General features: G+C 41.1%; 1 protein-coding gene across 1 annotated transcript in view; it reads right to left on the bottom strand.

Annotated features, from left to right (window-relative positions):
• LOC118493082 (astrotactin-2) overlaps nt 1-16,363 on the bottom strand; it is a 200,427-nt gene that overhangs the window by 31,486 nt on the left and 152,578 nt on the right. The window contains exon 7 of the mRNA XM_035991599.1: nt 14,422-14,589. Coding sequence (XP_035847492.1) covers nt 14,422-14,589 — 168 coding nt within the window. The remainder of the gene's footprint in view (nt 1-14,421; nt 14,590-16,363) is intronic.

The raw sequence follows: 16,363 nt of genomic DNA, 5'->3' as shown, positions 1-16,363 counted from the left end.
TAATGCAAATGCCTTTAAGGGAGGACCAAGCAATTAATGGGAAGTGATATGTCTGGTTGATTACACATTCCGCTGGATTAACTAACCTTTAGACAACTTGCAATAATCAGTTTTGTGTGTCAGTTTCTCTGCCTCTAAACATTTGGTTCAGATACAGTGCAGGTGTTACAAAAGGAAGGTTGTGATTAAGGAGAGAACCGTAAACTGACTGTAGCTATTCTTCAGAGAGCTCAAAGGCAGCAGACAAAAGGTGAGTATACCAGAAAAAAAGTGGAAAGAGGAGGAGCTGTGCTGGATCAGTTAATAAAAAAAACTGCAAGTAAAATGAAAGCCAGCAAAAACACCACACAAGGAGGGGGTGGGGAGGCTGCTAATGCACTATTGCAACTGCGCTCCTTTTTACATTTACAGTACAGTGGGCATTTGGCGAGAGTTAACTTGGGGGACATGAGCCATATCAGTGCCATCCATCTGCTATGTTATGAGTTTGGAACAGTTGCTTATTTGATGGCTCATTGATTTATTTATTTTTTATAAGCTTTTGACAAAGCACTTTACAATTTGCCATATACCCATTCACACACCAATGATTGCGGAGCTGCAATGAGAGGCCCTGGCCTGCCCAATGGGAGTAACTCAGGGTTTAGTGTTGTACTCCAACCTTGTGATTAAAGGCGGACCCGCTCTACCTCCTGAGCCACAGCCACCCCAATAATTTGGGTTAGTTGCAATGAAATGTCCAAATACCATACACTTTGACTGCCGGTACCTCACAGTGGACAATAGCACACACAAGTTGAAGGAAAGCCATCTTTATTATCGACAGGGGCAGTTGCTGATTACAGGTATTGAATGGTGTGATTTTGTTGTTCATTCCCATGACGACATGTTTGTGCAGCACACTTAGAGGCACAATTGTGTTAAACACCCTAAAACAGGGGTGTGTTTTATACATATCTGCTAAAATTCCTGAAGAGCCACAATGCTGAAGAAATTAATTAATGCATCATTGTTAAGTTTAATGAGTCATTTAATCAGTTTATCTAATTAAGAATTTGATGAATTCAACATTGTTTTCTTTTGATTTCAACACATTAAACAATGAGTACTTAGTGCAATGATAGATCTTCACAGTTGCGGTCAAAAGCTGTCTCCCTAACCAGATGGCTATATTTAGATGGCTAAATCTTCTTCAGGATCTCTTTGTCACTGATGGAGCCTGCATAAATAACTGAGACAAAGGTTATTGCCCCATGAGGAGCTATTCCAAACCCTTTAAATCTGCAGGGGGATTTATAGGTTGAAAGCACCTCACTCTGAAGGAGAAGAGAGTTTGCTGTATGGTAGCGCATTTCAGTGCAGTCCAACACCACTTGTGTATCAGAGTAGTTCTGAAAAACATCTGACAGGTGAGCCTTTACTGCTTCATCAGACAGCTCCAAGTACAAAGTAAAGAAAGTTATCCCATGCAGTGATGATGCGGCAGTGTTAGTACGCTCAGTGAAACTGAGTCCAGCGCGAGGGAGATCCAACTCAGAGGAGGAGAGGTTAGTGAGGCCAGCGTCTCCACGGCAGGTGACAGTGCGCACGGATCCGCTGTGCCACGCATGGATGAAATAATGAAATAGTAAATATGTGCAGAATTAAGACAGCTCAGTGTTTGGTGGACCGGGTACACCTTGTTCACTTAATAGCATAAAAATCATCCACGGGATCAATTACGTATCACATGAGTTTGCCCACCCGACACAGCGTTTGTTCATGGGGAGATGGATCCGTGCGTCCCGCCTCCTGTGCGCCATGGATGTCTGAGCCTCTGCAACTACTAACTATAAAGATAGAATTTGCCTGTTCCCAGCATTAGCACAACACTTTGCGATGGTTAGCTGTGACGATATATGCTAAATGTAACGTCTCTTTCACATTAGCAAGTGACTAACCTATCTGGGTGCGTTTGGAGATGCCTGATGAAGTTCGACGTTGTTGATCCGGCATCATTTATCTTGGTGCCACACACGTTGCATGTAGCTTTTAGCTTACTGCCACTGTTTACGAAGTTATTGAAAGCAAAACTAATGACAAAAGGCACAACTCCGGGAGGACTTGGTGTCGCCATCGTCAATGCATTTTTTTATATGTGAGTGTGCGCACATAAGGCATAACGTTGCACATTATGGCAAAGGGCAGGGGACATGCAGCTTGTCATACGTTTCCCCAACGTATATGCACCAATAAAATAGAAATACATGAATATATTTAGATTTAAAAAGCAATAATTGCATGAAAACAGGTTGCTGACGAGTCTCGAAGCTCGTTTTGGTCGAGTCGCAAGTCAAGTCTGTAGTCTTTTGTGTCAAGTCTGAGTCAAATCTGAAGTCAGCTGTTTGTGCGACTTAAGTGCGACTCGAGTCCGATTTTCAGACTCGAGTCCCCATCTCTGTCAGACACTGACAAAAACAAGCAGAAGCCAGACTGATGCAATATACTGTATTACACACAACATATCTGCCTCTAAAAGGCCATCAGGTGAGTTAGGTGTTTACTTTACTGAACTGCAGATATGATAGGATAAGAGTTGTCAAATTTAATTACTACGACGACATACTAGGGCAGTAAATAACAGTCTTTCAAGAGGGTATGGACCAAATCGCATAATCAATGCCAAAATGTGAAGATTAATTTATTTTTTTTTAAATCCAGTAAAACAATGTTGAAGAAATTACATTTTACCTTACCTTGTATAAAACCTTATGTTGACTACAAAGCTGGAAAATTGCTCCAAGATTTTGTTTGACGTGCTGGATACTGGTGAACTGTCTGCAGGTAAAGTTTGGCACAAAGCAGACCTCATGAAGTGGCATATGTATGACGCGCCAATTTGTATGCCATTTTTGGCGTGTTATCAAGATGCATACTCACTTTTTAGCGTGTTTATCAACGCCGTTTGGCCTCCATTGACTTACATTACCATGCAATTGCGTGTGAATTTACGCCGTAGCGAGTAGTATGAAAGTGCGAAAATCCGCGTAGGGAGGTTGGTCGAGGTGGTGGATGGGTCAAACACAGGACTTTCACTCAGGAGACCGGGGATTGTGTCCCACGTGTCACGTTTGTTGTGTTCTTGGACAAAACGGAGACGGATATTTCTTTTCAGACTTTACTTAAATTCAGCATTACTTTTACACTTGTGGCATTTCTCCAACTCCGTTGTACACTCTTCCTTCTACACACCTTCTACTCTTCGTCTACTCTTACCACTCCGTACATTCCCTTCATTACACCAATCATAGTGCCACCTACTGGTGGTGGAACATATGCATAAATGCCAGTGTCTGCAAACACAACATCTCCCCCATTACTCATAGGAATGCTACTATCTCATCATGAACAGAACTCACTAGACTTATTCAACATTTCACTGTTCTTCTGTAATCAAAATTTTCCAGGTGTGTTTACATTACATACAGCTAAACAGTCTAACCTGTATGATGAAATATCAACCAACAGTGTTCAGTGTCAGTGTAAGCTATAACAGCCAGTGGTAATTGCATGAAATATAAGGCTTCTGTAATAACTCAAATTCAACATGATATTAAAGTAAGCATTGTCAGGTAAGTGCAACCAGAAATTTCATGTTGTCACTTGGACTCAAATTCACATTATATAATTTTTCACATTTCATTTTTTTTTAAATAGGGCAGCGATCCGCCTAGACCCTTTACATGTCTTCTTATCTCAGACTTATGTCATCACGAAATCCTTTGTCTAGGCTGGTGGTTGATTCTCTCCAGATTCTCTGAAGTCTCTGGACTGGTGTTTTCTGCTGTCCCATGTTGTGGTGACTCCTGCGGATTCTCCTTGCAACGAGAAAGGCGTGCTGCGTTCCACCTTTTTCCATCACTTAGGATGAAGGAGTTCAGCCCAGTCTATTTCTTTACAGTCACAGGGTCAGTGTACTGTCTCTCTCCCTTTCCCACATGAAAAGCTTGCATATGCGGACTTTAACACCCATAGCAATGTTGGAAGGCTTTGCGCCTCTCTTGGAATCTCTCTTGGTGTATCTTTTGCTCTTGGCCTGCGGTTGAACAACTCTGGACTGGATGTGCTCATATTTCTCCCCGTCTTTTGGAGGTAGGACATTGAGCTTTGTCCGCATTGGTCTCCTTTTCAGGAGCTGGAACGGGGTTTCGCCAGTGGTTGCATAAGTTGAGGTGCGGTAGCTCTGGAGCATTTCAGTGACTGCCGTCTTCCATGAACGATGAGCTACCTCTGCAGCTTGAACACAGTCTTTCAACACCCTATTAAAGCGCTCAACACACCCATTCGCTTAGGGGTGGTAGACACTCATCCTGATGTGTTTAATTCCCCTTTCTTTCAGGAAATCAGCAAAGGCAGATGAAGTGAATTGCGGCCCATTATCTGTTGTAATGGCACAGGGGTTACCTTCGCGTGCAACCATAGCAGCCAGGAATGTCACAACTGTGGCCGTAGTTGCTGTTGAAGTGAAGGCTATTTCAGGCCATTTAATAAAGTAGTCCACGAGGGTGATGGCAATTCTGCAGTCATAGGTCCCACGTTCAAACGGACCCACAATGTCCATAGCCAACTGCTGAAAAGGGCCCTCTGGAAGCTCCACAGGCTGTAAAGGGGCCCGGAGAGGCTTTGGCTGTTTTGTCGCATAACTGACAGATCGTGCATGATGACAGCACACTGTGGACCAGGTCACCCATGTGTGGGCACCAGTAAAGTTCTCGCAAGCGTTGTTTTGTGTGAACTACACCCCGATGACCTTCGTGCACCAGACGTACTACTTTCTCCTGAAGAGACTTGGGAACCAGCAGGCGTGTTCCACAGAAGACAAGCGGCAACTCAACAGCGAGTTCATGCCGCACACAGTATGGCTGTATATCCTTTGGGAGAGCTTTCTTCACCTTAGGCCACCCGAAACGGTTCACCTGTTGCAGCTGTGTAAGTTCAGGACAGTCCTCACATTCAGTTTTGAACTCTGAAAGTGGCAGTGCAGTAAGAAGTGGAGAAACCTCAGATATCTCTGTGTATAGGTCTTCCTCAGGCTCCACTTCAGTGTTGGAGTCGGTAAGGGGAACACGTGAGAGGCAGTCAGCCAACACATTCTGACTACCAGGCCGGTGCTGCATGTCATACTGGAAACACAACAGTCTAGCTGACCATCTTGCAATCCTCATGCCAGCTCTGTTCATGCCTTTAGTGATGAGGAGAGTTGTGATTGCTTGGTGGTCAGTTCGGAGTGTGAATCTGTGTCCCCACAGGTAGGTACACCATCTTTCCACTGCCCATACACAGGCTAAGGCCTCTTTTTCAGTAGTCGAGTACTTCCTCTTGGCAGCTGAGAGCGTGCGAGAAGTGAAGGCCACAATGCGTTCATGTTTATCTGAGTGTAACTGAGTCAGTACAGCCCCTAACCCATAATCTGAAGTATCTGTAGTAACATAGGTAGGTAGCTTGGAGTCATAGACAGCCAAAGGAGGGCTTTTCAGAAGTATCCTTTTCAGTTCCATGAAGCTCTGGTCTGCTGTGTTGTTCCACTGTAGCTCGGCCTGCGTGTTAGTTCTGAGCAGCTGTCGCAGTGGCTCCACCAGTGTAGCATAGTTTGGCAAGAATTTGCTGAACCAGGAAGTCAGTCCTAGGAAGAAGCATAGTGCTGCCATGTCTTTCAGTGCTGGGACTTCAGCAATGGCAGTCAGATGATCTGGGCTTGGGCGTAGCCCTTCTTTGGAGATTGCATACCCAAAAAGTGAATGCTAGTTTGACCAAAAGAGCTTTTGTTAAAGTGTATCTGAAGGTTTGCATCTGTAAGTCGCTGAAGGAATGCTCGCAGGTTCACGTCATTCTTTTCTTTTGAGTCTCCGTGCACAATGATATCATTCAAGTAGTTCATTTTCTGGAATGCAGAGGGAGCGGAGGCAAGGCCAAATGAGACTCGTGTGAACCTGAAGATGCCCTCATGCGTTATGAAAGCAGTCAAGTTGCGGCTCTCAGCATGCAGCGGTCAAGTCAATCTGGCTGTAGTGTGTGACACCTGCTAGCGCTGAGAACAAGTCCTCCATATGAGGAAGAGGTTAGCAGTCCATGATCACACTCTTATTTGGTTCACGGAGGTCAACACACAATCGCAGCCCTCCTGAACGTTTCCATGCTACTACAAGGGGACTCACCCATTCAGATGCATCCATTTGTTCCACAATGCCTGCTTGGAGTAAGCGGCTCACGGATGCTCAGTGGTAGATGTCTCAACTTTTGACGTACTGGCTGCACAGCACTGTTTGTCTGAACTTTGTGAATGAAACCTTTCACACATCCAAGTTGATGGGGTGAGGCAGAATCAACATTGTACACTGTGGACTTTGGTTTCGCATTTTCATTTTCATCAACGACTTTGCCTCCAATAATGTTGACATTGAGTGCATTACTCAAGTCCAGGCCCAGCAAAGGCGATCCAGCTTTAACAATGTAAAAGTCTGTACGAGCTTTGTTGCATGTATCTGCTATCGCAGCAGTTGCTGACAGACATCCAATTACAGGCAACTCCCCTTTAGCATAAGTGACAAGTCTGACTCTAGGTTCACTGAGTGGGCAATTTCCAAAGTATTGTTTGTACATTGACTCTGGCAGAATAGATACAACAGCTCCCGTATCTACAATGAGCTCCACGGCGTGAGAATTTCCCTCTGGTGCTTCAATGTTCACAGTACATGTAATTTTCTTGTAAGCTGCTGCCACATATTTAGCATCCTGTACACAGAGCACGGCTAGTTCTGGAACAACAACTTCACGCACTTCACTAACAGTTGATTTGCATACCTTGGCAAAGTGTCCCTTTTTCCCCACAGTTATTGCATGTAACTGAAACAGCTGGACAGCTTTTCTCATTAGCCAAGTGTTTATTGGATCCACATCTGAAGCAATGCGTTGGAATTTGTATATGCAGGACGGTCTGATGCAGCTGTAGGCTTAGCTGGGCGCGCTCCTCTTTTCCCTCGAAAATGAGCATTCGTGGCTCTGACCGCTTGCACTGAAGCAGTTGGAACCGTCTTGGCTGAAGACAGCAGTGTAGCGTTTTTAACTGCCTATTATTCTCAAGCAGTAATTTGTCTCTTACAGCACTGAGAGACGCATTCAAGATGAGTTGATCCCGTATCATTTCACTCTCCATCTGTCCAAAATCACAATGCGTGGCTAAAGCTCTCAAAGCTGTTACATACTGGGAAGCGGTTTCATCAGCTCCTTGAACACGTTGTCTGAATGTGTGTCTGCAAGTCACCACGTTGACTTTCGGTACAAAGTGCTTTTCGAGAGCGCCCATAGCCTCGTCAAATGTCGTACCTTGCTCCGGCAGAATGTAGAAAACACGTCTCTCCAGACCCATGCTATGACGTAGAACTGCACTTTTCCTAGCATCTGGCCACGTGTTTCCAGTAGCATATATGGCTAACATATAGTTGTCGAAAATCTTTCTCCACGTAGCAAACGGTATTGGCGGCTCACCCACTTGAGGAAGAAACGGTGGTGGGCCCGGCATTGAAATACTCATCCTCGTCGCCAATTGTTGTGTTCTTGGACAAAACGGAGACGGATATTTCTTTTCAGACTTTACTTAAATTCAGCATTACTTTTACATTCGTGGCATTTCTCCAACTCTGTTGTACACTCTTCTTCTACACACCTTCTACTCTTCTTCTACTCTTACCACTCCGTACATTCCCTTCATTACACCAATCATAGTGCCACCTACTGGTGGTGGAGCATATGCATGAATGCCAGCGTCTGCAAACACAACAACGTTTCCTTCGTGTCCCGCGTGTCACGTTTCCTAAACTCAACCATCGCTTTCTTCTTTTACTAAACCCAATTCTGTTCTTGTTTTCCTAAACCCAACCCCATTGTTCTTTTCCAAAACCCAACCAGTTCTTTTCCTAAACCCAACTGTAGCTTTCTTCTTTTACTAAACCCAACCGGTTATTCTTTTCCTAAACCCAACCCATCCGCTCTATACGGCGCTCAAAATGCGTACAGATAACACACCACTTGGCTTTAGAAAGTGGCGTGTATGTTTACTAGGGGTTGGAATCGATTGGCACCTCACAATTCGATTCCGATTCAGAGGCCAACGATTTGATTCTAAACCGATTATCGATGCAACAATTTTTTTATGTACATTTCCATGCGTGATTTAAAAGAAATATACATATAAATCTGAGTTTGTTACTCAGAGTTTGCTAATCACTTCCTAGACAAAGCAGCTAGACAAGCTAGAAGTCACCTTCTCTCACAGTAATCTTCCAAGTCAGAGTCTCAGTCATGTTTAAAGGTGGATAATTGGCTTCTTAGAACATGAAACATGAGGTGGTCAGATGTAATGTGATAAACTAGATGAACAGCCTATATATGTTTTGCCTAATTATTTTATGTATGTCTATTAGATTTTTTCCTTTCGGCCATTTTTGTGTGTTTTTCTTTCTGCATTCTTGCCTAACTTTTAAAACTTTTTTATTTATTTTTTTAAATCGATTATTAACTTATCAGAATTGATAATCGAATCGTTCTAGAGAGAATCGCGATGCGTCTAAGAATAAATTATTTTTTCCACCCCTAATGTTTACGCGATAAACGCCAAGTGGCGTGTATGTTTACGTCCGCTGTATACAGCGTAGATATCAAAATGCATACAGATAACACGCCACTTGGCTTAAGAAAGTTGGAGTGTATGTTTACGCAAAGTCAAGATGTCATGTTGCACAAAGACATACTGTAAGGCGGTTTGTCATATATGAGCTGCAAAATGTGCTTTTTTTTGACAAAATTGTCTATTTTCACACATTAAGTGAGCTGACATTTTGGACGAACCTAGATGGATTTGGAAGTTTATGATGCTGATGGATGGTGTGAGGGTTCGTGATCAGAAGCTGGTTTCAGAGATAAAGTGAGCTGTATTTGGAAAGGAAATTGCCTGTGAATGGCATAATCAGATTTGTAGTGGAGCAGAAGTAGTATTGGAGTAGTCGTGATCGTGGTGATCTATACATCCATTAGAGGCTCCTTATTTTGGGTTAAGTCTGTATTTGGTCTTTGCCGAACCCTGGGCCATGAGGCACACAGGTTAAGTTGCTTCACTGAAAAAGCATAAGCATATTTCTGACGTTGACGTTCAGCTGGAGCTGGAGGCTTGATTAGGCCTGCACTTTGAACATTCTGTCTGCAGACTTCAGTGTGATTAGTTATGGTAAAGTGGTCTCTTTGGATATTAACTACCCACCTCTTCTGCAGTTCTTTGCCTTTAGGAAATGAGTGTGGAAACTGAGATTTCACCAAAAATATGAAAGACTCGTGCATAGAGCCTATTCAGTGATGCCAAAAGGTTACGGTTGACTGATTAGAACATGTTGTCGGCCTAATTTAGAGCTAATCACCTGTGATTGGAAATGGCCATTTGATGACAACAATTATCAAACTGTGCTCACACAGTCCCTTCCCTTCCCATTCCAGCCAGGTTTCTACAGACACACAACCTGATCCTGCACATGGGGATAGTACCATCCAGAATAAATACCAATATTAGATTTCCAATAAAATGTATCAACATTATGTCCCTGTTGAGTCCTCTTTCTCCACCTATTTCCTTTGCTCTCTTATTGTAACCCTCCTTCTGCTCTAAATTAAAAGCCAAAAATGTAAATCAGTTCAAGTGGCAATCACTTGGAACACAAATCAATTCTCTTCACTCTTCCACCTGTATAACAAACCTAATGCTGTGTTTCATTATAATGATTTCTAGTATCTCACTGTGGCCATGTGGATGGTGGTACAGCGACAGAAAATAGTTATTGTTGTCCTTATGCAAATGTACTCTCTAATATAAAATTTCTAGGAGGAGAAGCCATTCTGCCCAAGGTCTTTGGGCTCAACAGAAGTCTCACAGGAGTATGTGCGTTTGTGCACATGCAAGTACTGTATGCATTTGATGGAAGGCTAAAGCAGGAGTATACGTTAACACCCCAGCAGTTTCAGTTCCAATTAGGTAAGATTGGAGGAAATGAGGAAAACAAAAGCAGCTAAGGAGGTTCCCAGGTCTTTATGGGGTTAGTTATGATGATAGATGGAAAGGTTGTGGACGCAATCTATTCCTTCTTAGTATGACGTATAACTATATGAGATAGGACACCCTGACTAATAATGTAATAACTCATATTAATAAAGTGTTTACTTGAGTCATCACTTTATCATGGCTACATCATCGGTTCAACTATTTCATATTATTTTTAAATTAAAATCACCTATTATATAGTCACAGAAGCGGTTCCATGTTGTCGCCACAGCAGAGTACATTTTAGCTGATGACACAAATTAACTCTGCTGTGGAGACAACTTGAACAGCTTCTGGATACTATGGAAAAAGAATTAAGCAGGATAAAGATCTGGTTTGATGAAAATGAGCCAACATTGAATATATTATTATTTTGTTCTTGTTTTTGTCTAAAAGAGTTGATTTGTTCAAGCCGACTGAGTTACATGGACACTAATGGATGCAAATTGAATTTCTATTATGAATAATTTTAGAGGAGATAGGACTAGAAAAGGTTTTAACTTCTTCCTACCTATTGAACATGAAGAATATTATTTGAGTTGCTCATTTGTTGCTTATATGTTGCTGATGATCTCGTTTGTTTTTCTTTTTTATTGCTTATAATGTTTTACATATATGGGTGCATTGTATTCTCAACCCATTTACAGAGACATTTTATTACATCTTCAGTATCTGGCTGTTATGACATTATCAGGTGTTACAAAGTTGTAGTCTGCTAGATGCCATACAGCTATCAGGCAATAAAAACATGATGCAATTCATACACTAACCTCCACGCTAGCACTTGAGTCAGGGGGTGAAGGTGAAGGCAGAGAGGATTGATTATCCAGGCGCATAGATACTGTGACTGGTAATCAACAGTGGCAGTCAACCAGTGTGACAGTGAAGCAGGATGGTAGAGATGGTGTGAGAATGTTCGGTGAAACAAAACCGCTTGAGATGATAGAGCACAAAAAAAGATAAAAAAGTGTGACCGCCGGTGTGTTTGTGTCTTTGATTTGTGTACATGTTTGGGGAAAAAACTGATGGACTTGAATATATGTAAAATACAGTATGTTTCCTCATGAATTGTGGGCATGTTTAGATGATTAAATCGACAGTAGAAACGTGTTAAAGTCACCATATTTAATCTAATCTAAATGTAACCTTGGCAGCCACAATGGCAGTATAAGGAAATACAGTGGTATACAGCAATGCATGCTTACATACATAGATGCCGAACTGAAGAATTTAAATTTAGAATCTCTGTGCGAAAACCTACAGACAACACTAGGGCCAGCTTTTATTAGAATGATGAAAACATCATACCCACGGGAGGTAGGTGAGCTGACAGTGCTGCAGCACTTCCACACCCATGTGGATGAGGTAGGCTATATATATTTGTGCAAAAAAAATTTTTTTGTCATGTTGCACCTTACTGTCACCTGCAATATATTTATCCTTTAAAAAGTTTGTGTTAGTTTTCTAATATTATGGTCAGGTTTTTCCAAGTATAGCACCGCCTACTAAATGGCAAATGACAAACATGCCCTTGACTATACATTTTCAACAAGTAGCCATTTATATGATGTTTGGTTTTGTAAACCCAGAACAAGATTGAGTTGATTATGCAACACTGAATTTTTTTTAAAACCTCCAACCTTCTAAACAACTAATTTCAGAGATAACAATCAATGCAGTGGATGTACAGTATAAGCCACAGGACACAGGGTGATGGTTACTTTGTGGCACCAATATGCATGTCAAAATTCACAAGCACATCTGTGTTTTGACCATTTTACAATGGGCAAACTGGACATTTCACTTTTTGGCAATTCAACAAAATGCCTAGTTGGCAAATGGCAAGCAAAGTCATGTTTCAACAGCCAGTTACATTCAAAGACCAGCAGTCCACGTGTGTATGGCAAGCAGCTTCTTTGTGTTTTTCATGTTTAATCAAGACCTGCCCAAGCAGGTGTTTGTCACTTGTCAAAAGGTAGAATACACACTTTGACAGTGCTTATTGTTGTGGCCACAATTGCAGCATGCTCGAAAATGTCAGTGCACAGACAGCAGTGCCTCCCTATGTGATTTACCCTTTGACATCTTACAACAAGTGGTTTACCCTCTTGTTGGAACTGCAATGAATGTGCTTGGATGAAAGAGTTTGTTTCAGGTATGCTGTGTGAAAGTGTGTGTGTGTGTATATATCAATTAGTGCTATTGTACGGGTGCTACAATGCATGCTAGAAGACAGTGATGGAAATAGAAAGCTCTTTTGAAGAACACCTTTAATTTTGCTGCCGAGTGGATGTGGTTGCCCTGAGGAGATACAACACACTTGAGGGCAATTGCTGATCAAATAATCTCGCTGCTGAAAAGGACAGATGGAAAGTCAAAAAAAAAATGGAGAAAGACAAGGAGACAGGGGGAAACAGAGGTACTAAAAATTGCCAAATGTACTGGGGTCTTGATGAATAAATTACTTCATCATTAAATTACAACCATTACTGTTCTCACAACGCATACACACACAGGGATTGATGGAAGCATATGCCAGTGTTTCCTCTAGAATTTTTGTTGAACGTCAAAAAGTACGGGCTTATCTGGTAATGTTAGCTACCGACAGTTACCTTGAAACCATCCAGCAAATAGACGGTACAGTAGGATGATTTAACATCACCGCTCATTTTACACACAGTTTAACAACAAAACAAAACGCTGAGAGAACATTACTAGCTACGTTTTTCGTAATTACGACTTTATGACTTTTCATAAACAGCTGAAGGAGCGGCGGTGTGCAGTGTACATAGCGGAAACCCTGTTGTACGTCTGCCCTATTTCTGATACCGTGGCGGCAGAAATTTTATTATATCAACATAGAGGAAACACTGATATACACGTGTCCGCACACATTAGAAATACACAAACATTTACGTGCCAACTCCATCTTTGGCATCTTCATGTGTACAGACTAAGTTGAGTTACTGGAGCTCTAATACATAATGCATCAGCCCTCAACATACCCTTGACCAGGGTGACATAAAATTCACATACATTACAGATGTAATCCATTCTAATGAGCTTAGACTTTATCTAGTTGGGCACAAAATTCACAAGGGAGTTACGGCACTCAAGGGAAGATAAATACCATCATGGTGCACGCTCAGCTTTTGTTGGTAATTTAAATGTCAGCATAAATAGGCACACAATTGTAAGAGCTGATTGTGTATACTGCAGTGGAGGCTGGGGATTATTTACCTGGATGGGGCAACAGGCACGGAGGGCTTCTGCTTACACACTAATAATGTTGTTGTCTAGCTTGTTGTACTACCCTTTGACTCCATCTATAGAAATATGTTACATTTACTCAACAATTAGTATAAGAAAAGCAAACACGCTCCAGCCACAATTACTAATAGCATGAACAATTGCAGGGACAGGCTCCCTTGTGTGGGCCCTTGACTGGCAATTGGTTTTAGGACGCTGCCCTTTTTACACCCATTTACTTGTATCAAATGGAGGCGGGATCAAAAGTAAACAAAGTGTTGAGTTAGTGTGTGTTTTATTTCCAAAAAAATGTGTACTTTATTGTGTTATAATATCATATTGATAGAATAGGTATTTTAGTTTGTTTTTTTTAAATCCCCAAATTGCCAATTTTGCATTTCATAATGCTTTTATGGTTTAACATGTCATACATTCTTTTTATTTGTTTAATTAAACCAACTAAATATAAAACTATCTTTCTAAGAAATTCAGAGTAGAAATTGAGGAATTTATACATACAGTTTTATTTATATTTAACTTTGTAGTTCATATCATAGAACTTTACTTTAAGTAATATCAAAGGGCTTTAAAAGTAAAATGTAAAAAGTACATTTGATAATAATTTATTTACTTGCTGACTGAGATATGCTTATGGCTGGTGGTAATAACTACACAAATTTGAATCCAACTATTAATGCTTTCACTACTGCATGATAAATATTAATATGAACACTTTCTCACTGCCAAAAACAAACAAAAAAAAAAGGTTAGATGTGCATAAAGCAGTCCCATCAGACTCCTCCAAGGACTTTTTTCACATCACAAACACTGAAATTCATTTATGAAGGTAACCCTGTAGCAAAAATAGCTGTCCTTCTGTCCTCAACATTGCAGTCCTTGCAATTACCACAACATAAAAGAGATTCTAATGCTTGTATTTTCTTCTAATCAACATACTCAATATGGCTTGAAATATAGCTTTAAAATTACATTTTGACAAGTGCATAGAATTTCAAGTTGACTCAATGTCATGCGTGTTTATATGGACTAACCTGTGTCCTGATCACAAATCTGCTCGCAGGGCTCAGTGGTCCTCTGGCCGCAGTAGTCCAGGACCCATTGTGTAGACGAATTGGTCTGATAGTAGAGGGTTAGCTTGGCTGGGTTTAGCCAATTAGAAACATCCAGGAAGCTGCCCATGCTCACCACAAAACTACTTCCTGTAAAGAAAAGAAAAAAAAATTATTTTGCTTGTATAAAAAACAGCCTTATTTTTAAAGGCTCGTTTCCTGGTTCTATTGCAAAACCAATTGGGAAGTAGCTAATTCTTTTGTTTTCATTGTAATTTTAATTCCCCTCCTGACCAGGCTGAATTTAAATGAGAAAATTAAGACCTATAATGTGTGTATTGATGGGATTTCCTTGGTAATTGCAGTAGAGGGGCTAAAAGAGTTTCACAAGTCAATCAGTAAATGCTATGCTCATTGACGCTGACTTACCTTTCTTTCTTACTGCTCCCAGACCAATCGTTAAACTCTGATCGCTGAACAAGATTATCCCTAATTGATGCCAATGACTTTTGGTTCCAAAGGGAGCTTTGAGGAGATTGTGCTTCAGCCCTCTGGTGAACACAAAGATTCTTATACATTTCTATTGTGTGTTTGCTGCTGGGTTGTGAAAGGTAAATTTGCGGAAGCATTTGCAGTACGTATACATTTCTGTTCAAGTAAAAATGTACTTCAAAAACCAGGTTAGGACATACGGATAGCAATTGTGAGATTAAAAAACATCCACACATATTCTGTATTATGACGTATAAAACCCTGTAATGGTGGTCTCCAGGCTGTTTTTTTTAAAGAAAGGATTAATACATATAGAAAAGCTTAGACAGTAGCCATTATAGTAAATCTGAGTCACAGTTGTTTTTCTTACCATTTTAGTTGTTCCAAATTCAAAAAAGAATACACTGCCATGTGCCTCTTCCTACACATATGAAGTCACCGGCTGCTTCTTTTCATTTGACAGAAATGTGTTTCACTGTTTCATTGAGTGACAAAAATACACTCAATTCTACACATAGTTTCTGACTACCTGGCAAACTTGACTGAAGCCACTGAACTTGACTGTATAACATCCCTGCAGTGTTGCATTCAAGTAAATATTGCATTGCCTGTAGCCATTATTCTGCTGCACCTAGAGTATGGACTGAAGTGAAGTTGAAGTGTGTCCACCTGAGATGGTGAAGTGAAAAGTCTGTGGAAATATGAGCAGCATACTGTAAGCTCTTGTTATGTTGTGCATGACATTAAAAACATTGTAAAAATACTTACTGGATGAGGTGGTTCAATATGTAAGGCTATCAAGGACTGCATGTTTTCTTGCTACTGCACACAATAATTAATCTATAATTTATGAGTAAATATTGAACAATCATAGCCTGCCACTCCCTTAGAAACAAGGGTTCCTGTTGTTCTTGAAAATGAATTATCCAGAACCCACCAAAATGCCCAAAAAGCTGAAATACACACATAATTCTTCAGATGGGATCCCTAAAAGCATCTCCCAGGTTGAGACCATTCCTGCAGCACTGCAGTTAGTGAACATAACTGCCAGTAGCCCTCATTTGCTGAGAGAGTGGAAAAATCTAATGGTCTTAGCTCACACAGTGAGGAGGCAATTGTTAGATTATGGGTTGGTTTCTCTGAGACCTGTGAAGAAACCCCTCCTGAGCAGTAAGAACATTCCTGATTGCTGGCAATTTCGATGTGCATATTTTAAATTGAGTGCATAAGACAGAGGGGGAATTATTTTGTTAGAATAAACTTTCAGCTGTTTTGGTAAAATATTTGGAAAAGAAAGCAGGGCATCTCTGTCATGGCAACATAGAAGTAAAGAAACTGTGCACATCTAGCAGTTGTCTTTGTATCGAACATATGCAACAATTGTCCCCCGACACCCCCCAAAAAAAGAGCCATTTACACTGACTGACACCTT

Source organism: Sander lucioperca, chromosome 14 (assembly GCF_008315115.2).
Source record: "Sander lucioperca isolate FBNREF2018 chromosome 14, SLUC_FBN_1.2, whole genome shotgun sequence".
Lineage (NCBI taxonomy): Eukaryota > Metazoa > Chordata > Actinopteri > Perciformes > Percidae > Sander > Sander lucioperca.
Note: the sequence above shows the minus strand (reverse complement) of the source record. Positions and strands in the feature narration are given on the sequence as shown.